This window comes from Orcinus orca, chromosome 13 (genome assembly GCF_937001465.1).
Source record: "Orcinus orca chromosome 13, mOrcOrc1.1, whole genome shotgun sequence".
In the NCBI taxonomy this organism is placed as follows: Eukaryota; Metazoa; Chordata; class Mammalia; order Artiodactyla; family Delphinidae; genus Orcinus; species Orcinus orca.
In genome coordinates, this window is record NC_064571.1 from 9,190,716 (window position 1) to 9,214,784 (window position 24,069).

General features: G+C 43.4%; 1 protein-coding gene across 15 annotated transcripts in view; it reads left to right on the forward strand.

Moving 5' to 3' along the window:
- The first annotated feature begins 2,400 nt into the window (after window positions 1-2,400).
- Window positions 2,401-24,069, forward strand: part of KANSL3 (KAT8 regulatory NSL complex subunit 3) — a 41,361-nt gene continuing 19,692 nt past the window's right edge. For 4 of the 15 annotated variants that reach the window (XM_012535939.3, XM_004277781.4, XM_004277782.3 and 1 more), the window contains exons 1-6: window positions 2,401-2,492; window positions 3,488-3,752; window positions 6,744-6,914; window positions 16,986-17,076; window positions 17,222-17,407; window positions 23,928-24,059. In XM_012535939.3, the coding sequence (XP_012391393.1) occupies window positions 3,538-3,752; window positions 6,744-6,914; window positions 16,986-17,076; window positions 17,222-17,407; window positions 23,928-24,059 (795 nt within the window). In that variant the 5' untranslated portion in view covers window positions 2,401-2,492; window positions 3,488-3,537. Of the gene's footprint in view, window positions 2,493-2,573; window positions 2,891-2,952; window positions 3,110-3,487; window positions 4,304-6,743; window positions 6,915-10,265; window positions 10,331-16,985; window positions 17,077-17,221; window positions 17,408-18,414; window positions 18,504-23,927; window positions 24,060-24,069 lie in introns of those variants that run through there. The other 11 variants (XM_049696257.1, XM_049696259.1, XM_033401887.2 and 8 more) reach the window with 8 other exon arrangements.

Genomic DNA, 24,069 nt, shown 5'->3' on the forward strand with positions numbered 1-24,069 from the left:
TTTTGGTATCCAAGGGGGGTCCTGGAACCAATCTGGATACCAGGTGACAACTGTACATCATTCCCTTTTATGAGCTGATACATCCATTGTATGGATATACCACATTTTATTTATCCATTCATCAGTTGATGGACATTTAGGTTGTTAACATTTTTGGGTTATTATGAATAATGCTGCTGTGAACATTTGTGTACTTGTTATGTGTACATATGTTTTCAATTCTCTTGAGTATATATGTAGGAGTGGAATTGCTGGGTCATATGGTAACTCTATGCTTAACATTCTGAGGAGCTGCCAGACTGTTTTCCAAAGAGGTCGCACCATCTTACCAACCAATCAGCGATGTACAAGGGTTTCAATTTCTCCACGTACTTGCCAACACTTTTTATCACATTTTTTGTTGTCACCATTGATTTTTTTAGACATCCTAGCGGGTGTGAAGTGGTAAAGATTTATTTTTCTTCTTGAACCACGTTTCTTGCCTTGGGGTCCCACTGTCAGTCAGTCAACCAACTGATCGGTCATCAATCAGTCAACACAGGATCCATTCCCTATATCCTGGCTATGTTCTCTGAAGGATACGAAGAAGGTTAACATCCCCCACTTTAGGATCTACTCTCTCTTTACAAAACACAGAGGAAAGTTAACTCAAAGCAATCTATGGTCAGTACCAGAATTCTTACTGGGGCATCTGGGGCCTTTTAGGGTCTGAGTTATGTCTGCCTCTCCAACCTCATCTCTCTCCACTTATTGACCACTGCTTCCTAGCTACACTGTTCTTGCCACTTTTTTTTTTTTTTTTTTAATATTCTAAAGCTGTTTTCTGCCCCAGAGCCTTTGTCTTTGCTGTTCCTTCTCCTGGAGAGCTTCTCACCCAGCATCTACCATGCTACCGTATTCTCTTCCTTTGGTTTCAGCTTTAAGGTCACCTTCCCAGGGACACCCACCCCATCACCCAAGCCAAGGCTGGCTTGCTGTTCTACGTGCTCAGATCACCATCCACTTTTCCTTATTGCAGTAGGCATGGTGGGGAGTGGAGCTGTGAGGAGGTTCTGAAGCCAGGCTGCCTGGTTCCAGTTCTGCCTTTGATACTTACTAGCTGTGTAACCTTAGGCAAAATACTTGACTTCTATGGATATGACTATAATAGAACCTAGCATATAAAGTCACTGAGAGGATTAAATGAAGTAGGTTATTTATGTTACTTAGAACTTGATTGGCATTCTCTAAATACCAGCCCTTACTATCACAATTATAAATTAAACAGTTTTTTTTTTAATTGAAGTATAGTTGATTTACAATGCTGTGTTTGTTTCTGGTGTACAGCATAGTGATTCAGTTATACACACACACACACACACACACACACACACACATATGTATATATGTTCTTTTTCATATTCTTTTCCATTATAGTTTATTTAAAGATATTGAGTGCAGTTCCCTGTGCTATACAGTAGGACCTTACTGTTTACTTTTTTTTTTGCGGTACGCAGGCCTCTCACTTTTGTGGCCTGTCCTGTTGCGGAGCACAGGTTCCGGACGCACAGGCTCAGCTGCCATGGCTCACGGGCTTAGCCACTCTGCAGCATGTGGGATCTTCCCGGACCGGGGCACGAACCCGTGTCCCCTGCATCGTCAGGCGGACTCTCAACCACTGCGCCACCAGGGAAGCCCCTGTTTACCTATTTTATATATAGTAGTTTGTATCTGCTAATCCCAAACTCCTAATTTATCCCCCTCCCCGTTTTCCCCTTTGGTAACCATGAGTTTGTTTTCTATGTCTGTAAGTCTGTTTCTTTAAAATTTATTTATTTATTTATGGCTGTGTGGGGTCTTCGTTTCTGTGCGAGGGCTTTCTCTAGTTGCAGCGAGCGGGGGCCACTCTTCATCGCGGTGCGCGGGCCTCTCACTGTCGCGGCCTCTCTTGTTGCGGAGCACAGGCTCAGTAGTTGTGGCGCACGGGCTTTGTTACTGCGCGGCATGTGGGATCTTCCCAGACCAGGGCTTGAACCCGTGTCCCCTGCATTGGCAGGCGGATTCTCAACCACTGCGCCACCAGGGAAGCCCCTGTAAGTTTCTTAAACAGTTATTTACATAGATTTGAAAAGAAGGCAACTATACTCCAATAAAAATTAATTAAAGGAAAGAAGTATGCCAGCCACCCGGCAAAGCAACAATGCGGGGAAGCGAGAACAGGGGCTGCAGGAGCCAGCCTCCTCCCTCGCCCTAGTTTTCCCTGCTGAAGATGCAATAGGCCCGAACTCCGGACTCTGCGCTGTCTTGCCTGCGAGACCCGCTCGCGTTCTGGGCTCTTCTCTTCCCCCGCAGCTATATCCGTTCCGGGTTTTGCGGCTCACCGCCCCTCCCTTCCCAGGCTGTAATCCACTTCCGCGTTTTGTTCGGTGCCCGGGGCGCCGGGGCTTGGAGGCGGTAATGCGCAAGCGCACAGGAATCCGGCCAGGGCTGAGCGCGCGGCCGGAAGGTTGCGGGTGAGGGAAGGGTCGGCCCCGGCGGGGGTGGCGGGCCCGGGGTGGGGTCGAGGCCCGGGTCGGTGTGAGCGGGGGTCTCGGTGAGGACCTCCGGGCTCCCAGGGTGCGCGGGGACCGGGCGGCCTGGGTCGGACGGCCGTGTGGGGCCGGGGGCGGACTCGGGCCGCCGTGACGCGGGCGCTGCGCGGGGCCGGGGTGGGCGGGAGGCGGCTCCTCCTCGTCGTGAACTCTCGGTGACCTTGGCTAAGTCACTCCATCCCCCTGAACCGGCGCCTCCGTCTGTAACGTGCGAATCACAAGCCCTGGCTACCAGCTGGGGCGGTTTTGAGGCTCGGTGGCTGGACCCCCGAAGGGTACCTGGAGCAGAGGGCGGTTCCCCAGGGACCACCCCGGCCTCGGTGAGGGAGAGGGGTCTTCCTCGCATAGCATTGTTACAAATTTTGGGGAGGAGCTCTCACCTGTATATTTTTAAAACTCCAGAACATTATGAAGTCGTTGCAAAACTTTTGTTTAACACAAACGAGACGTCAAGGGCTTCCGTGAGGCCCACGTTAAGCAGCTGTTCCTGGGATGCTCACGCTACTGCTGGAGACGGCTCTGGGAAGCTTTCGAGAATGGTGTGCAGCCGTAGAGACCCTTAGCTTCAGAATTATTAGTATTTGTAATTCCTCTTGTTTGCCAAAACCCGTCCCGCCCACGTAGGAAATTAGGGCGCTGGCCAAGCAAGTTTAGTATCTGCCTTGGTGAACATTGGAGTCCCTCGGCTTTGCAGCGGACCAAATTGTAGAGATTGAGGATGGAGGTGGTGCTATAGCCTTTTTTGGTGGTGGAGTGGGATCTCAGGAGCCCTCCCTACGTGGGCAAGGGTCTGTAGTGTGATGGATACTCAGTGACGAATGCTAGAAGGTCACAAAAGTAAGAAGCCTGTTAGATGTTCTAGGTTGGAAGAAATTCTGAGCATTTGAAATGACTTAAACTGGAACTTTTCACTGCAGGTGACTAGCATGCAGGTACCCGTTCTCTGACTTGCTGCCCCTCTTCTGACATGGCCCACCGCGGTGGGGAGAGGGACTTCCAGACGTCAGCGCGGCGCATGGGCACCTCGCTGCTCTTCCAGCTTTCGGTGCATGAGCGGGAGCTGGACCTGGTGTTTCTGGATCATAGCTATGCCAAGCCGTGGAGCGCCCACCCAGATGCCAGTAGTGCCCGCCCCACCCGCATGCTCTTTGTTACTCCCCGGAGGCAGCACGAAAGTACCATGTGAGTTTGGGCTTCTCTCCTAAGGGTGGCCATTGCCCTAACTGGGCAGTGATCAGATTTGGAGATTAGAGCGGATTTTACTGTGGGAGATGGTAAAGGGGGGGTGGGGCTTGGATGTTTAATTCAGGCATCACTGTTAAACATCGTGAGGTTATCAGGCCTATATGTGGACACCTACATCAAGACATCTAATGAGTTAGGAAAGCAAGATGTTCAAAGGAAAGCAAACAACTTAGATAACAGGACTTATCTGGGAAGAGGAATTGAAGAGGATTGTTTCAACTGTGAAGAAAAAGACTGAAGAGTTGACTTTTAAACATTGCCACCTAGGATTAGACTCATTCTTTTAGTCCAGTGATCTGGCTCCAACACTGGCAGCAATAACCTTTTTACGGTAATTCGATTTGCTTTTCCTGGCTTCACCTGGAAAGTTGAGGAGCATATGCCCCAGGACCTTGCTTTCTCTCTTAGCTTGTTACAGAACTGTCACCATGGGTTGATCTTAACCCTTCCTAGGTCTGGTTACATATTCAGCCCGCCTACATTATAGGGTAAGGACTTTTTAATAAATTTACCATGTAATATGTGATAGAATTACATTTGGCCTAAATAAACTCATTTAGCAGTTCTTTTGACCTTTAAGGTGTTCTGATTACTGGTGTTTCAAGATTTGTTGATATATTCTATTTTGATGCTTAAATCATGCCCTTAATAATTTTATAAACTTTTATTGGGAAGAGGTTTTTTTGTTTGTTTGTTTTAATCTGACCTGATGTTTAATCTTTCCCCTGGCACAGGTTTTAGGTTTGTTGGAGAACAGAGATCTCGTGTTTTGCTTTTTTAGATCCCCCAGTGAGCCTTAATGAGTTAGAAGTACCATGATGTGTGTGTTCAACACGTGTAGAATAGTGGTTTTTATTTCTTTTCCCAGTGAGGGCAGCATTTTGTTGGCCTGCTTTGAATGTACAGGGCATGGGGTCTGTGACTTGAGGGAATAATCCAGCATAATCCTGATGCTTCTGGCCTAGGGCATAACTGAAGAGCTCTTTTAAATAGAATTTGAGGTCTTTCTCTTAGTTATGTAATAGCTTCTTGATATTGAGACTCCTGTGTTCATATCTCATGATATTTTCTTAAAGTGAGATTTTGTGGATTTGGTCATTTCAGTACTCAGAAAATTATGTCCTTTTATAGACTGGCTCCACATATTGGCCCTGAAAGTGGGAGTTTGGCATGTTTTAGGAACTCTTTTCAGGCCATTGGGTCCAGAATGTGGTTGCAATGGGGGTGTAAGTGGGAGCTAAGGGAGAAGTCGGCAGAGGCTACCTCATGTAGGAATTTGATCCTAAGAGTTGGTAAGAAGTCATTGAAGGATTTTAAGCTAGAGATTGGATTTTTATTTGAAAAGATCACTCTGAATTTTTGTTGAATAGATTATAGTGCAGGAGTGGAGTAGATAAGACCTGCTAGAAGACCATTGCAGTGGTTGGGGCCAGAGATCATGAGCCTGATTGAGCAGGAATAGTAACAGGTGGAGAAAAACGGTTGGCCTTGAGGTGTATTTTGTAGGTCCATCCAACATGCCCTGCTGTAGTGAATTGGAAGGAGTAGCCAGGGTTAAGGGGAAAGGCAACATTCGGATGACTCTTAGATTTCTGGCTTGAGCAGCTGGGTGGTGCCATGAGTCGGGGAAGGCTTGGGGAAGATGTGGTTGGAATGGTGAAATCAGGAGTTCTATTTTAGGAAGACAAGTCTAAGTATCTTGTCCAATGTCTGGTCCACAGAAGATAATCAGCTCTTTCACCCACCACCAAATCTAGCTGCACATTATTTCACTTCATTTCATAATGGTGTAATTATTCCAGCCATTGGGAATGGATACAATAACATCATTGAGGTCAAAAAGTTAAAGTGATGTTCGGTAGATAGCCAGTAGGCCAGTTTGATTGACATCGGATTTTGGGTGACAAAGTTGGTGCAGTGAAGGACCCTCATGGCACTAAGATTTCTTTAACATTTTAAAATATGAAAGATCCTTCAGGTATCCACTTATGTTTGTTTCTGTTGTAGGCTCCTTACAGAGTGAGTAAGCTAAGGCGTCTGCATTCCAGGTGATCTATCTTAGACAATCATAGGCTTTTATAGCATATCATTAACTACCAGTTGACTTGCTAAGGAAGGGGCAAGTTTGTATGAGTTTATTTAAAACTCTAGACCAACACCGCCCGACAGAACTCTGTAGTGATAGAAATGTTCTATATCTGTTCTGTCCAACATGGTAGCCTTAGGCAGATATGTCTGTTGAGCACTTGAAATGTGGCTTGTGTGGCTGAGGAACTGAATTTTTAATTCTGTTTATTTATTTATTTATTTATTTAGGCCACGCTGCACAGCTTCAGGATCTTAGTTCCCCAACCAGAAAATGAACCCAGGCCCTCGGCAGTGAAAGTGCAGAGTCCTAACCACTGGACCACCAGGGAATTCCCTCTAATTTTTATTAATTTAAGTAGTTCCACGTGGCTTATACCTACTGTATTGGAAAGCACGTTTAGGCAATCAACTATATGCTTAGGGAATATATTTGTCCTTTTAAAAAAAATAGCTCTTTGTCATTTTTGCATAGGTTCATTTTAAAACAACTTTGTGTTCCCCCAGCACATACCAGCATGTCAGAGGGCAGAGATCTAGACAAGTGTGGGAAAGATGACTTTGGATCATAATTTTCTTGTGGATATAATATGCTTATGCATACTTTAAAGCTGATTAGGGACTTACCTGGCGGTCCAGTTGTTAAGACTCCCCGCTTCCAATGCAGGAGGCGCGGGTTCGATCCCTGATCAGGGAAATAAGATGCCGCACGGCGCAGCCAAAACAAATAAATAAATAAAAGCTGATTATATTAAAGAGACATTTTTGGCAACCAGATGATCGTTAAATACCTGTGTTGTGTGAAGTACGTGTGGCTGGTCCTATTTCCTCACTTCTTTACAGCGAGTCAGATGTCCCACTAGATGTGGAGACAGTCACGTCAACCCCTGTGCCACTTTATGACAATCAGAAGGCACGCAGCGTGATGAATGAGTGTGAACGGCATGTCATCTTCGCCAGGACCGATGCGGATGCACCTCCCCCTCCAGAGGACTGGGAGGAGCACGTCAACAGGTAGGCTGCTTCTGAGAAGACCGGGCACTCCAGGGTTAGTAGTCACCGCACTGTAAATGTGTATCATTTTCACTGAAACATATTTATTAGGAGCTTATTTCATCTGTAGCCACATGAGTCAGAACGTTCTCCTGTCTCTGCATGATAACTCTCAGCTCACTGTGCGGTGAGCTTCCTGGGAGGAGAGCTTGTGTCTCAGCCATCTTTCCATCCCTGACACCTAGGACATTGCCTGGCACATAGTAGGCATATAGTAAATGTTGATTGAACAAATAAATGAGTTAAATTTGATAGGTATGACTTGCTCTCTAGCATATATAGTACACGTTATGTTATGTACTAACATACGTGTATGTCTGAGTTACCCAGACTGCTAGAAAAAGAAACCCTGTTAAATAAATGTCCATTTGTATGACACTGTATTTACACTGTCTGTAATTAGGGTAGTGAAAACGTTCTGGAGTTGTACAAAAAGCTAACAGATGTTTGATTTGAGTGGCTTTTAAAAATAGATTTGTAGGGCTTCCCTGGTGGCTCAGTGGTTGAGAGTCTGCCTGCCGATGCAGGGGACACAGGTTCATGCCCCGGTCTGGGAAGATCCCACATGCCGCGGAGCGGCTGGGCCCATGAGCCATGGCCGCTGAGCCTGCGCGCCCGGAGCCTGTGCTCCGCAACAGGTGGCCACGACAGTGAGAGGCCCACGTACCACAAAAAAAAAAAAAAAAAAAAAGATTTGTAGTCTGTGGTTTTGGGGGAACACTTCACCCCACTTTGATGAGTTTGCTGCCTAGTTTTTTCTCTTACAGCCTAATCACCGTGGGGACCCAGCACTCCTCTTTAGGTCATTTGTTGTTCATTTGGCAGATATTTATTTATCTTTTATTTATTACATAAAACTTTATGAAGATAAAATTTACGTACCATACAATTCACCTATTTAATGTGTACAATCAGTGGTTTTTAGTATATTCATCCCCACAGGCAATTTGATGAACATTTTCCTTAACCCCAAAAGAAACTCCATACCCATTAGCAGTCACTTCCCATTTCCTCCCAAGCCCTCCAGCGCCTAGCAACCACCAGTCTACTTTCTGTCTCTCTAAATTTGCCTTTTGCAAACATTTCATATAGATGGAATCATACAGAACGTGGTCTTTTGTGACTGGATTCTTTCACTTAGCATCATGTTTTCAAGATTCATCCATGTTGATGCATGTGTCAATATTTCATTCCCTTTTAATGCTGAATGATATTCTATGGTATGGATGTACCACATTTTGTTTATCCATTCATCTGTTGGTGGATATTTGGGTTGCTAACACTTTTTGGCTATTACGAATAATGTCACTTTGAATGTTCATATACTTGTTTTTTTAAAAATAAATGTATTTATTTATTTATTTTTGGCTGCGTTGGGTCTTCGTTGCTGCCGCGGGCTTTCTCTAGTTGTGGTGAGCGGAGGCTACTCTTCTTTGCAGTATGTGGGCTTCTCATTGTGCTGGCTTCTCTTGTTGCGGAGCACGGGCTCTAGGCAAACGGGCTTCAGTAGTCTTGGCATGCGGGCTCAGTAGTTGTGGCTCGAGGGCTCTAGAGCTCAGGCTCAGTAGTCGTGGCGCATGGGCTTAGTTGCTCCGCAGCATGTGGGATCTTCCTGGACCAGGGCTCGAACCCGTGTCCCCTGCATTGACAGATGGATTCTTAACCACTGGCCCACCAGGGAAGTCCCCATATACTTGTTTTTGTGTGGACATACGTTTTCATTTCTCTTGCATATATACCTAGGAGTGGAATTACTGGATCATATGATTACTCTGTCTAACTTGTGAGGAATTTTCAGATTGTTCTCCAAAAGGGCTACATCATTTTACATTCCCACCAGCGGTGTATGAGAGTTCCAGTTTCTCCACATCTTTGGCAACACTTGTTTTTAATCTGTCTTTTTCTTATTATGACCATTCTAGTGGGTATGAAGTGACATCTCATTGTGGTTTTAATTTGCATTTCCCTCATGGCTCTCTCTATATGTATTTACCTACTAAGGGAGTGTTAAGATCTTTATATCAGGGGTTGGTAAGTGGTAAACTTGCCATAATGTTGGAGAGCTCTTACTTTATAATAATGGAAGAAAAAGAAGTAATTTGATAGGAGGAAGGGTAGGAAAGTTTGAGGCTAATTGGCATGGTTTATGAGTTTGGCTGGAAGCAGGGAATGAGACTGAGCTGGTGTGCTTATGTGATCAGGATAGTAGCTGTTGAAGGAGGAGCAGTTCTGCACCTTGGCTGAAGAGCTTTTGCAGAAGTTGTTCGGGGTCTTGAATTGGAATTAACGTTGTGCCCTAAGAAGGGGAAATGCTCTCTAGAGCTTCAGATAAAGAGGAAAACTGCTGTGAATGAAGATCAGCTACTAGAGTATTACCGGAGTCAGTGAATTCAGGAAAGTAGTTTATCACCATTGTTACAGTTAATAATACTAAAAATACTGACAATGGTAGTAACAAAAAAGAACTACCATTTGTTGAGTGCTTTCTAGGTGCCAGGCATTGTGCCAAGCGCTTCATATGCATTCTCTCTTTTAAATCTCACAACTCTCCTAGGCATATCCCTTCTTCATCTCTGTTTTACAAATGAAGAAACCGAGCTCAGGGAGTTGAAGAAACCTTAGGAAGTAGTGGAGCAAGGATTTGTTTAAAGCGAGCAGTCTGACTCTGGAGCCCAGTGTTCTCAACTACTATACCTTCTCTTTAAGGGTAGTAAAAAGAGAGACCAGTTAGTTATGGCTGAACAAGGTGGCCTCACACTTATGTGTCCTTTATGGTGTTGGTTGCCTTGTCCTCAGTTTGCAGTTTCAGAAACTGCATGGGAGAATTGCATGAATTTTTTGATCAGTTCGCCCATGGTCATGATCAGAAGGTTTTGGGGGACTCTTCATGTTTACCAAAGTCATCAGAGACTTAATAATACATATGAATACCAGTTTCTTAATTTATAAGGAGAGATACAACTGCAAGGCAGATGAGACACTGGGGTGGCCTGGCCCAGAGCATTGATTCTCAGTAGGAGAATCTGGGAAGCTATTCTGTTCGCGCAGTGGATGGCAAGTGGACATTCTGCACAGGAGGTGCCCTCCTTCAACAAGGTAGCTGGATGCACCCATCTTTCCTCGAAGCAAGATGGGCCCACAGAGTTAGGCCAGGGCACACCTCCACCTGCCCAGTCCTGCAGAGAAACACTGACAGATTCTAATCTTTGGCTTGTCTTTCTCCATGTGGACCTCCATCCCTGTGTTATGACATTGCCACAGATTGATATGATTAATTAGCGCTCAGTTTATCTCAGATTATTTGTCTTTTAGTGTCTGATGAGATTTTGGAGGCGTCCTTCTCCCATTAGCAACAGGCTTACAAACCATCTCTTCAGGTAGGTTACTTTTGCACACAGTTAATTTCATTATTTGATGGTACTTACTGACTTCAATTTCAGAGGTCACCACTTTATGACCTTGTCCCCAAGTTCTGGATCTGTAGCCTGTTTGGAGGTTGCAGTTAGTCCTCTCTGCTTGATTGTAATCATCTTGTTGCCATTCTTTCCCTTGATTTGATTGTTAAATTGCTGCTTCTTTTCTTCCTGTATAAAATCATGTAAAATTACAGTTTCCCACATCAAGAACTCATGGACTATGTAGGACAGCTCCCTAGAAATCTGTTTTTCCTCAGAGAGATTACTGACCTCTCTTATCAGTGGATTCAGAAACTTAATTTTCTTTTTTAGTGCCCTATTTCACCCTCTTGAATTATTTTAGTAGCAACTGCCTTCAGATAACTTTCTATGTTTAGAAAATGAAGCCCCCCCCGCCCAGCCCGAACTGACTCTGAGTTTCTCTAGTAGTGCCTGATATTTCATGAAACAGTTTAATATCCCTCTCTTCTTGATTTAATTGTCTAGATCAGGGGTTGGCAAACTATGGCCTATGCGCCAAATCCAGCCCATTGCTTATTTTTGTATGGCCCATGAGCTAAGAACGGTTTTTACATTTTTAAGTGGTTGAAAAAAATTTTTAAAAGGACACAAGAAATTCAGATTTCAGTGTCCATAAATACAGTTTTATTGGAACACAGTCATGCCCACTCATTTAGGTATTGTCTGTAGCTGCTTTTGCACTACAGCTGCGGAGTTGCATAGCTGTGATGGAAACCATATGGCATACAAACTCTAAAATATTTACTATCCAGTCCGTTATAGAAGAAGTTTGCCGACCTCTGGTCTAGATTGCGTTCTTGTGTCTGCATGCCAAAATCGTGTGACCTGGAGAACCTTTGAAAATGTTATACATTTGCTGGTGTAGTAATGTTTCCCCAAGAAGTTGGACCAGCTTTTTCCCCTAGATGTTTGTCAAATGCCAAGTTTAATTAGATGAACAGCTTTTCAAAGACATGTAACAAAATACTGCTGACATATGATACTTTGGGGCATTGCTCTCAAATGGATTTTAGGACGTTGTCAACATTTCAGTAAAATAATCTAGTGTCCTAAAGCAGGTTGTCTTATCTTAGAAATCAGAACTTCTGAATTCAATTGAAAAAAATTCTTCTTTTCTAAATTTGCTCTAATTATGTCTCTCAATATTGTATGTATCTATGTGTTAATCTCAGATGGATGTTTGAAATTTTGAGTTCAAGATCTTTGAGTTGTTTATTTTCCGTCCCTCTCCCTTCCTCTCTCCCTGCCTCTCTCTGTCCCTGTCATTCCTCTCTTCCTTTCTCCTGGTGTTTAAGCAAAGAATTTTATAATCTGAAAAAGTAAGTGTGACCTTTTTCTTCTCTCTGATGTTCTTTCTCTCTCTCTGCTTGCCTTCTGGTTTAAAAAAAAATCCTTTAGACATTTTAATATTGAATTAGTATCAGAGAAAGAATTACCTTTGAAAATATCAGGTTCTGGGACTGATGTGACTTGTTGGCTGCTTTGGATAAGAGGAGCCAGAAGTCAGAATGTCATTTGGGTTCAGTGGGAGCGTGGAGAACATTAGTGTCTGATCTCATCTAAGCAATGGAGAGAAGGCATTTTTGCACTCATGAAAATTAAATAGGTTTAGGTGGGGGGAGCGTGTTGACTCACCACAGTTCCCATCAGCTATTTGACTGTTTAGACTTGTATTTAAAATTCTGTCTCCTGTTTTTAAATTTTTCCTTAATTATATCTTTTGCATGCTCTTAATCTTGGGTTAGATCATTTTTTTCTGCCCACTTAATTTTCCAGCCTCCCACGAAACTGGCAAAATATAGAGAACATGTTTCAGTTCTTGGAATCACTTTGTTATATATCCAGCAACAATCCTAAGAACTTTTTCTGGGGATTTTAGATTCTCAACATTGTGGTTTTTCAATTTAATTTCAGCTGACATTGGTGTATGGTAGTAATTTCTAAATAGCTTGTAGTCCCCCTCCCATTTTGTTCACATCATTTTCCTTGCTCTTGTCATTTCGGGTTTCAGGATAAATACAGAGTAAGAAAAACAAATAGAGAAAACATCCTGTTGTATAATAAAGAACAGGATAATTTTGGAAACACTGTCGGTACCTCATAAATAAAAATTATACCTCATTCTCTGTCCTTGGGATTAAGGTTTGCAATGTGATCAATGGGCTTTGAGAAAGGTCAAGAGATTGTTGAACATGAAGAAATTGTATTCATTGTTTAACCTGTTTGATTATCACTGAGCATTGCTGCTGGGGGTAAGGCTGCAGTATAATACTGCTTTCAAGATGTCGCAGGTTCTTTATACATATTATTTTCACAGAACTGAAATTCAAAAATTTTAACACATCTTTCATTTCCACTTCAAGAGATTTATCCTTCAGAGATACTTGCACAACCATGTAAAGATATGGATAGAATAGATGTGTGTTTGAGTGTATTGGGGAGAGGAGGGATGGTCACTGTGACTGTTTATAATAGCAATAAAAGGGACACAACCTAAATGCCAACCAGTAGGGTAGAGCCAGCCATTAAAAGCAAAGAAGTTTATTAAAATGGAAATATCCATGTATCTCCAGAGAGCTTTTTTTTTTTTTTTTTAAACGGTACACGGGCCTCTCACTGTTGTGGCCTCTCCCGTTGCAGAGCACAGGCTCTGGACGCACAGGCTCAGCGGCCATGGCTCACGGGCCCAGCCGCTGCGTGGCATGTGGGATCTTCCCGGACCGGGGCACGAACCCGTGTCCCCTGCATCGGCAGGTGGACTCTCAACCACTGCGCCACCAGGGAAACCCCAGAGAGCTTTTTATAACCACTTGTGGACATCCTCTGTCTCCTCCCACCACCACCAAATCCCCAAGCCCATCCAAGAATCACTATACATATGAGACATGCTACTCATGTTAGTGTGTCGTACATTTAAATAATGTGAAGGAAAATGAGATGATGAACCAGTGGGCTGGAAGGTGCTGGTTCCCACAAACCTTCCTGGTCCCAAAGTATCCTGAGTCCCAACTTGGAGTAAAAGCTTCTACTCCCCTACCTCCCAAATCCAGAATCTCTCTGAATATCAAGGCACAACAAAAACTGACCAGATCCTAATGAAGTAGCAGAAATTAAGCCAAGAGAGCTATGGGAAAATAAGAAAAAGGACGATTCCAGGAAACCTAAGACTGCTTCTCGTATGCCACAAGGGGTTATAAAAGGATGAGAGGCTTTGGAGGTTAGGGCGGATTGAGCTTTGGCAACAAAGCTACTACAGGTAGAGGGTACCCCTGAAGAATTCTGTGATCCTGGACTTCAGCTTGCTCCCATCAGTAGTCATAGCTACCTGAGCTTTTTACTGTTAGAAGGAACCGTGAAGATCATCTAGTCCATCTCTTTTACAGTCAAGGAGACTGAGGGCACACAGCCAGCTCCTGGCTCATAGCTAGTGTTCTCTTGGACTGTATAACTGTGGTAAGTTGTCAAACTGGAGATGTGGTAGGTGGAGATTTTATTTTACAGAAGGAAAGGATAGTGGGATAACTGTGCAGTGTGCATAACAAAGGGTAATTTGCCTTCCACCTGCATGTTTACTGGGCCATGTTGTTAGAGAGATGACCTGTAGAAAAGAGGGTGTCTGGTTGGTGGGTTATGATGGGAAAGGTGCTAGTCTGTTATAAAGTAAGAGAAATGGAGATTGCTGAAGTTGTTTGAAGCAACTTCCTTGCGGTTCAGGCACCCTGTATAGTGAAGGGCTCAATTTACAGTTGGCCCACTTGGTGTATCCGTGTTCCTCTGCTGCTCAGGACCCAGGCGCTTCTGTGGTAGGGAGTGAGAGGGTTTGAATTTGTGCTCCACTATTTACAGGATTTAGAACGTAGTATGCACACAATTCATCTGTTTCTCTATTCAGCAGATGTTCAAGTCCCTACTCTGTGTCAGACACTGCTCTATGTGCTGGGGATGTAGCACTTAAAATGGACAACAATCTCGGCCATCTTGGCCTTTACATTCTAGCAGAGGAAGACAAACCAAGCAAATAAATAAATAAAATGGGTACAATGTGCGGTGGTGGTATGGCTGGATAGGGATAGGGAATCCCAGGGTGGGAGTGAGGTGTCGGCAGTTTTAAGTACAGGTGAGTCAGGGAAAGCCTCAGTAGGTGACATTTGAACGAGGACCTGGAGATTGGAGAGGGAGCCATTGTTTCAGGTAAGGGGAATGGATGGTTAGGGCCCAGTCTGTGCTGTGAGAGCATGCAGGATGTGCATGGGGGAAATAAAGGGAGGGGGCAATGTGGGGAAGCACAGTAAGCTGGGGACAGTCATGGAGGATGAGGTTGGAGAGGCAGGGGGGGTCCAGACAGCCCATTGCAAGGACTTGGGCTTTCAGCTGATTGAAATGGGGCCATTGAAGGGTTTGAGCTGAGTGACATGATCTGATTTAGGTTTTTGATTGATTTTTTTCCAAAATTGGTTTTCCAAAAGGTGGTACTAATTTATATTTCCATCAGCAAAGTTTCCAGGGATCTATTTTCTTACACCCGCACAACAGTGTACTACTGAACTTCTTATAACTACATTTTTTAAAAAATTAATTTATTTTATTTTTGGCTGCATTGGGTCTTCGCTGCTACACGTGGGCTTTCTCTAGTTGTGGCGAGCGGGGACTACTCTTCGTTGCGGTGCCTGGGCTTCTCATTGTGGTGGCTTTTCTTTGTTGCGGAGCACGGGCTCTAGGTGCACGGGCTTCAGTAGTTGTGGTGCACGGGCCTAGTTGCTCCGCGGCATATGGGATCTTCCCGGACCAGGGCTCGAACCCCTGTCCCCTGCATTGGCAGGCGGATTCTTAACCACTGCACCACCAGGGAAGTCCCTACATTTACTTATTAATATTTATTTATTTATTTATTTGGCATCAGGTCTTAGCTGCAGCACCAGGTTCTTCGTTGTGGTGTGTGGACTTCTCTCTAGTTGTGGCACACAGGCTCTAGAGCGTGTGGGCTCAGTAGTTGCAGCGTGCGGGTTCTGTAGTTGGTGGCGCGCAGGCTCTAGAGCACAGGCTTAGCTGCCCCATGGCATGTGGGATCTTATTTCCCCAACCAGGGATCGAACCCACATCCCCTGCATTGGAAGGCAGATTCTTAACCACTGGACCACCAGGGAAGGCCCAAGGGGGTTGACTGCCTTTTCATGAACTGCCTTTTCATGTTCTTTGCCCATTGTTTTTGTTTTGAGTGTTTTGTCTTTTTCTTAATAGTTTTCTAGAGGCTTTTTCTATTTTAATGAAACAGTAGTTATTGTTTCATTGTGTTTTGACTTCATTTATGATACTTAATTTTTTCCTTTACAGAAATTTGAAATTTTTATGTAGTTACATTTATCTTTCTTCTTTTTATGGCTTCTAGGTTTTAGGTCATACATAGAAAGTTTTACTCATTCTAAGATATAGATTAGATAGGTAGTTAGATTTTTTTAATTACTGTTTTTTCCTAGTACTTTGGTCATTTTATTTTTATCTAACTTTTTATTCCACTTGCAATTTATTTTGGTGTAAAGAGTGATGTGTAGGAATCCAGATTTTCTTTTTCCAGGTGGCTGGTAGTTGTCACAGCCCTGTTTGCTTTTTCCCTGCTGATTTGGAGCGCTACCTTGATCTCGTTCCAGGTTCTCCTTTGGGTCTGGCATCCACCTAAAATTGTTTAAAGGAGATTTAAGCACCAGTTTATTTTTATGGCAGGGAGAGTTGGTAAACAATTGGGTATCTTCTGTTACCTTTCTCTTAGTATCTTTAGGAAGATTACTGGCCAGAGTTGGAGTATCAGAGTAATTAAGATTGCCAGGAGTGGGGTGGAGGGGGGCTTTAGTCAGCTCCACACTGCTGTGCTGCGTGTCATTAGGTGGGGACAGGAGCAGTAGGACAGGTTTCTAACTGCAGGGAGTTTACAGCTGAGCTGGAGGAGGAACCATAAAGCCTTCCATAAGCAAGGTAAAAGTGTGTCTTCCAGGGTCATACGCAGGGATGATACAGAGTTAACTTATATGGAACAGACCATTCAAAAGTAAATTTGTTAATTGTGTGATATACAGGGAAAAAAATGGAAAAGGGAGACAGGTTAGTGAGGGGTGGATTCTTAAGGAGTGGGAGAAGAGCCGCTTCGTTTGTTACATTTTCGTTCCTAAAGCTGATTAAATAGGCCTCTTACCTTAGTCTGAGGTTTTAGTACATCAAAATGCTTTCTCATCCTGTCTGCCTTTTTGTGTGAAATATTAAACTTGTGAAATTCAAATATGTCTGTGCAATGGTGCCATGCTTCTGTTTACTGATGGATTATATTAGCCACTAGGTAATTAATTACCTTTGCTCGCACCAAAAAGACTCTGTGACTGGTTTTGACTTGTAGTGTGTATGTTAATACAAGTATATGTTGAGGTGGTTCATCGGCAGCATTGGTACCAGAATCTGGGTGTTGTGCTTTAGCTTCGTTCTAAGCTACTTTGAGTTGTACTGTTTCACAGTGGGAACAAAAAACATGACATAATCTTCTTTGTACAGTGTACGTGCATGGCGAGCATCCCCAGGGTTTGACTTTAATTCCTCAGAGTTTCTCTTATAGGACTGGCTGGACAATGGCCCAGAACAAGCTATTCAACAAGATCCTCAAAGCCCTGCAGTCTGATCGGCTTGCCCGCTTGGCCAACGAAGGGGTAAGACTCTAGAAGCCTGCCCACCGTGGGCTCCCCACAGTTCGGGCCTCACGGGCTAGCTGACCTCACCCCGCTCCCCCCACCCTCACCTCACGTTGCTAACGAGGTGGCCCTCATACTTTGTCCCCCCACTTACACCTCTCAGGCTTGTAACGAGCCAGTGCTGCGCCGTGTTGCCGTGGACAAGTGTGCGAGGAGAGTGCGGCAAGCTCTGGCGAGTGTGAGCTGGGACACCAAGCTGGTCCAGTGGCTGCACACCACGCTGGTGGAGACCTTGAGTCTGCCCATGCTGGCCGCCTACCTGGATGCTTTGCAGACACTGAAAGGGAAGGTGAGGCCGTGATTGCCGTCTGCCCTGTCCTGGGGTAGCCAGCCTCCGCTGTGGGTTCAGGAAGTGGGGTTGGGCGAGGTCATTGCCTGGTCAGCCTGGAGGGCATGACTGAAGCTAACAGGTTTGTTATCAAAAATAAGAGCCATGGTATCATTTCGTGTTTTCACCAGGCGTAAATGTCTCTAGCCCTCCTGAAAACCAGAGAACATGTTTAGCCTCTGCAGCCCTGCAGCTTGTGGTCTGAGGTGAGGTGAGAAAGGAGAAGATGAGGGGTTTACCAGGGAGGGGTGTTGAGGTGGGGGCAGGAAGCAGACCCGTGGTGCTGAGAGTGTGGGGGTGCGCGTGGGGAGGTGTTCCGGAGCAGGGAGCGCCGTGATGTGATGCCTCGGTCTCTCCTCATCATGATGAGCCTTCGGTAGCAACACTTGCACTTCAATCACTCTTTATAAAGCGTATCGTTAACTTTCCCTGCTTTCTTACTTAGACGGTATTGCACAAAGTTACACTGTTTTTCTTCATGATTGCACTTTATTTTGGTTGCAGTTACTGCACTGGGCTGTGTTCGGTGTGATTGGAGTACAGGTTCTGGGGGCAGACTGCCTGGCTGATCTCATCTTGATTACTAATTAGCTGTGTAGTCTTGGATTAGTGTCTCAATTTCCTCATCTCTAAAAAAATGGCTGATACTAATACCTATCTAGGATTTTTGTGAAAATTCATTAATCGAGATAGAATGCTTGCCACAAAGTTTGGCACATAGGAAACCCACAGTAACTGTTAATGATTTATAAGTGCTACCATCATTTTTAGTGTTTTGCTCCAATACAGAATGGCCTCAGGCAACTTGGATTACTTCAGTTCTTCACCTTTTTTTTTTAAGTGGTTTTCTTCTCCTTTGCAGGAAGCTGGCCTGCTTTGTTGCTATAATTTACCTGGCCAACAGCTTTCCCCAGCCATATTCCCCCAATTTCCAGACTTACTGTTTCCTGCCTGTTTGTTACTTGAAGGTTGCCGAGTTTGTTTGTAAGCAAAAGAAGACTGGCTTAGTGTGGAAATAAAACAAAACTCAGGACCAGATGCGTTAATGAAATGCATGGTAGGAAATTTGACATTAATTTATACATTCAACTATTTTGTGCCTATAATGTGCCAGGCGCTGGGATGAGCAAGACAGAAATGCTGTCTACTCTGATGGAGCTTATTTTCTAGTGGAGAAAGAGACAAAAGAAAAGATAGTCCCAGAATTCCCCCTGTGCTGCCCCTCTGCAGTGGAGACCCTGGCCCGGGAGGTGAATAGGGGGCAGGCATGGGCACAGGGTGGGTGTGGAGCCACGACAGGCCCCTGGCCGAGAACAGTGGCTTGTGAGTATTTCAGGCATTTTAAATGTTCTCCACAGCATTCTACCTATGGGAAGAGTACGGCATTGGTGAATATCCCCTAAGGGATGAGTATTAGTAGTGCCCAGAGCCCACTTCTCTGCCTTACATTGCATGGCCAGTATGCCTTGGAGGTCATTTCCCTCGTAAAGAAGTTTGCCCTGCTCCCGCACTGAAGTCACTGTCTGGATGTTCGCATGTGAATGAAGTGGTGTTCAGGTTTATTGAACATGATGGACCACTGGCGGGACTCCACAGGTGTGCACAGTGCATGCTGCCCAGCCCTGCTTCTAGGTCATGGTGTAGGTTAGCTGGAATGGCAGAGGACACACAGTCAGCAGGGTCCCAGACTGTGAGCCGCGGTCCGCTTGAGGCTCTGCTCTCAGTGGTTCGTCTCCCTTCAGGCTCTTATGTTCCCACGACTCTCAGATTCACAGCAAATACTTAGGTTGTTTCCCACAACTTCTAATGTTCCTGCTGGATGAAAATGCAGGTGGATGGGATCGTGCTCTTGGCCCAGCTACTTTCACCACCAGACCTATTGTAAGGGGAGCAGAGAAGGTATAGACCCTAGCCTCTTCATTGTCTGCTGAGAGAGATGCAGTGCTGGAGAGACCAGGGATGCTTGGTCTGCCTGGCTCCAAGCAGAGAAGTTGGTTATTGATTAATTATTTCTAAGTATTCTTATTTACAGAAAGTGAGTTTCAAGGCTTTGTCATTTGAGAGGTGTACTCTTATTACTGCCAGATAAAAGCTTTTAAAGTCTAATTCAGTCAGATCCTCTACCTCAAGGTGTTGAGTGGCTCACAGTGACAAAGTAAGTTACAAGAAATGGCCAGTTTAGGGTGAAGATCCTTTGCAGTTGGGCCCTAGCCTTTGTTACTAGCCTTACGTCCTCGTCCTCCTACTTCCTTGCCCAAATTCTCGACTTCAGGCTATCTGTGCCCAGAATAAGCCCTGTTCTTTCTTGCTTATATCTGGTGTCTCTGATTAGAAGGCTTTCCCCCGTCTTCTGTTAGAATTCTTCAGAGTGCATCTCACTTCACATGCTGCATCTTCAGATGAAAATTGCCTGCTTGCTTCCCTCTTCTCTGTTAGATGGTTTGAATCATAGTGTGAGGCTCATTTTTCTTTATGGCACTTATCAGCCCCTCCTCTTTTGTTGTTTGTGTGCTTGTCTTCATTAACCCTTGTAGATTAAATTCCTTCGCAGTAAGCACTAGGCTGGTGTCTTGTAACAGCAGTGTTGGGTTGCGTAAACATTTGTTTCCTGAATTAAACTGAGAAAGTCGCATGGTTATATTCCCCTCATTTCTTTTGTTTTATAAAATTTATTTATTTATTTATTTTTGGCTGCATTGGGTCTTCATTGCTGCGCGCAGGCTTTCTCTAGTTGCAGCGAGCAGGAGCTACTCTTCGTTGCGGTGCGCGGGCTTCTCATTGCGGTGGCTTCTCTTGTTGCGGAGCACGGGCTCTAGGCGTGTAGGCTTCAGCCTAGTTGCTCCGCGGTATATGGGATCTTCCCGGACCAGGGCTTGATCCCGAGTCCCCTGCATTGGCAGGCGGATTCTTAAGCACTGCGCCACCAGGGAAGTCCCTCCCCTCATTTCTTGTACAGAAACCTTTTTAGTCTTGCTCTTTCAAAATTAGGATCACCGTCCTTGCTTATCATTGCCTGGAACAGCTTATCTTCTTGTCCTATCTTTGCATTTTTTATTTTAATTGAGGTATAATTGACATATAGCATTATATTAGTTTCAAGTATACAGTATAATGACTTGATATTTGTATGTATTGCTAGATGATCACCACAATAAGTCTAGTTAACATATGTCACCACACATAGTTACAAACATTTTTTTTTTTCTTATGATGAGAATTTTTAAGATCTACTCTCTTAGCAACTTTCAAATCTGGAATACAGTGTTATTAACTGTAGTCACCATGCTGTACGTTACATTCCATGGCTTAATTTATTTTGTACTTTTTGATCCCTTTTACCCATTTCACTATCCTCCACCCCCTCCCTCTGGCAACCACCAGTCTGTTCTTTGTATCTATGAGTTTGGTTTTTTGTTTTGTTTTTCTTTAGATTCCGCATACAAGTGAGATCATACGGTATTTATGTTTCCCTGTCTGACTTAACTTCACTTAGCACAGTGCCCTCAGGGTCCATCCATGTTTTCGCAAATGGCAAGATTTCCTTCTTTTTTATGGCTGAATAATATTCGTGTGTGTGTGTGTGTGTGTGTGTGTAGAAAACGTGGCATATATACATACGCCACATTTTCTTTATCCATCATCCATCAGTGGACACTTAGGTTGTTTCCATATCTTGCCTATTGTACTTAATGCTGCAGTGAACATGGGGGTGTATATATCTTTTTGAGTTATTGTTGTTTTCTTCAGATAAATACACGGAAGTGGAATTGCTGGATCATATGATAGTTCTGTTTTTAATTTTTTGAGGAACATCCTTACTGATTTTTGTAGTAGCTGCACCAATTTACATTCTCACCAACGTGCACAGGGGTTCCCTTTTCTCCACATCCTTGCCAAAATTTGTTAATGCTTGTCTTTTTGATAATAGCCATTCTAACAGGTGTGAGATGATATCTCATTTTGGTTTTGATTTGTATTTCCCTTATGATTAATAATGTTGAGCATCTTTTCGTGTACCTGTTGGTCATCTGTATATCTTCTTTGGAAAAATGTCTATTCAGATCTGCCCATTTTTTAACCAGATTGTTTATTTTGTTGATGTTGAGTTGCATGAGTTCTTCATATGTTTTGAATATTAACCCCTTATCAGCTACATGATTTGCAAATATTTTCTCCCATTCAATAGGTTGCTTTTTCATTTTGTTGATGTTTTCCTTTGCTATGCAGAAGCTTTTTAGTTTGTAGTCCCACTTGTTTATTTTTGCTTTTGCTGCCTTTACTTTTGGTGTCAGATCCAAAAAAATCATTGCCAAGACTAATGTCAAAGAGCTTACTGCCTGTTTTCTTCTAGGAGTTTTATGGTTTCAGATCTTCATTCAAGTCTTTAATCCTTTCTGAGTTAATTTTTGTGTAGGATGTAATACAGTGGTCCAGTTTCATTCTTTTGCATGTAGCTGTTCAGTTTTCCCAACACCATTTATTGAAGAGACTGTCCTTTCCCCACTGTAAGTTCTTGGCTCCTTTGTTGTAAATTAATTGACCATATATGCATGTGTTTATTTCTAGGCTCTCTATTCTGTTCCATTCATCTGTGATTCTGTTTTTATGCCAATGCCATGCTGTTTTGATTACTACAACTTTGTAAAATAGTTTGCAATCAAGAAGCATGATGCCTCCAGCCTTGTTCTTTGTTCTCAAGATTGCTTTGGCTATTCAGGGTCTTTTGTGGTTCCATACAAATTTTAGGATTGTTTGTTCTATTTCTGTGAAAAATGCCACTGGAATTTTGATAGGGATTGCATTGAATTTGTACAGTAGATTGCTTTGGGTGGTATGGACATTTTAACAATATTACTTTTTCCAGTCTGTGAGCACAGAATATCTTTCCATTTATTTGTGTCTTAGTTTCTTTCATTAATGTCTTACAGATTTCAGTGTACAGGTCTTTCACCTCCTTGGTTAAATTTAATCCTAGGTATTTTATTCTTTTTGATGCTGTTGTAAACGAGAAAGTTTTCTTAATTTCTCTATTAGTGTATAGAAATGCAGCAGATTTTTGTATATTGATTTTGTATCCTGCAACTTCACTGAATTCGTTTATTCTAATGGTTGTTTTTGGTGGAGTCTAGGGTTTGCTCTATATAATATGATGTCATCTACAAATAGTGACAGTTTTACTTCTTTCTAAATCTAACGGAAAGGATGCCTTTCCTTTCTTTTTCTTGCCTAATCGTTCTAGCTTGGACTTCCAATACTGTGCTGAATAAAAGTGGTGTGAGTGGGCATCCTTGTCTTGTTCCTGATCTTAGAGGAAAAGCTTTCAGGTTTTCACTGTTGAGTACGATGTTAGCTGTGGACTGACCTTTTACAGCCTGCATCACTGTAGTAGTTTTTATTCTCCAGTTTCTCAAAAAGTTTATTTTTCTGAAAACTACCTCTAGCAGTTAAAAATCTTTCCTTTCCCCTAGGTCATTTTGACCTCTTGTGGGTAGTATGGGATTCACACAGATAATTCTTCTCAGTGTAAGCATCAGCATGTCTGAAACCTATATTTACACATCTGTGAGGTCACATTTTTGGTAAATCATAATGGTGTAATGTGGAACCACTGATACGTAGGGCCAACTGTAAAGTTATACACAGCTTTTTGACTGAATGGGGGGTTGGCATCCAACCCCGTGTTGTTCAAGGGTCAGCTGTATACACAGTATAGTAGGATATATTATTTGGGGCACAATAACATATTTTTTTAACACACCACAGTTTGAAGGCAGTATTCTAGAAGTAAGTGCAGAGTTTTGTTTTTAATTTATAAAATCAACTGGTGTTCACTGAGGAAATTCAGAAAACACAGATGTCTGAAAAGGAAAAAAATTCATAACTCCATAAAGTTCATTATTAACCTTTTGGCATATTTTCTTGTAGTATTTTTTCTGAGCAGAGATAATTTTTATATATTCTGTTTTACCTTTAACGTTTTAGCAAATTATTTCCCTATGTTATTACAAATTGTTTTAAATATTTAAAATTAATCCATGATATCTAATTATGTAGATAATTTGCTTAACTACTTCCTTGTATATGCCTTTATGTTGTGTCCACTTTTTGACTATTATTGAGAGTGAATTTGTCTTTTGCTTACCCCCCAGCCCCCGTGTGTGTGTGTGTGTGTGTGTGTGTGTGTGTGTGTGTGTGTGTGTATTTCTGACACAGGTTGTTAAGAAAGAGATAAGAATAAGTTTAAGTCTCTTGGTGCGTGTCACCAGATTGGTTTCCAGAGGACTGTATCCACTTATCTTTAATGTGATGGGAGGCATATTTTTCAGCCATGCACTGATTTGTACTTTCTCTCGTGAGGAAAGTTTGAGAGGTGTAGTTGAAATCTCCTCGGCTCATAGTGGGGCTGTGTCCTCCCACCTGATCCTGGTGGTGGGGTCTCCTACTTCATGCTGGAAGCGTCTTTCCTCTCCCTTGCTTCTAGATCCCTACCTTGATTGACCGGATGCTCGTGTCGTCCAACACGAAGACCGGGGCTGCTGGAGCTGAGGCCTTGTCCCTCCTACTGAAGAGGCCCTGGGACCCCGCTGTGGGAGTGCTCTCTCATAACAAACCAGTAAGTTGGA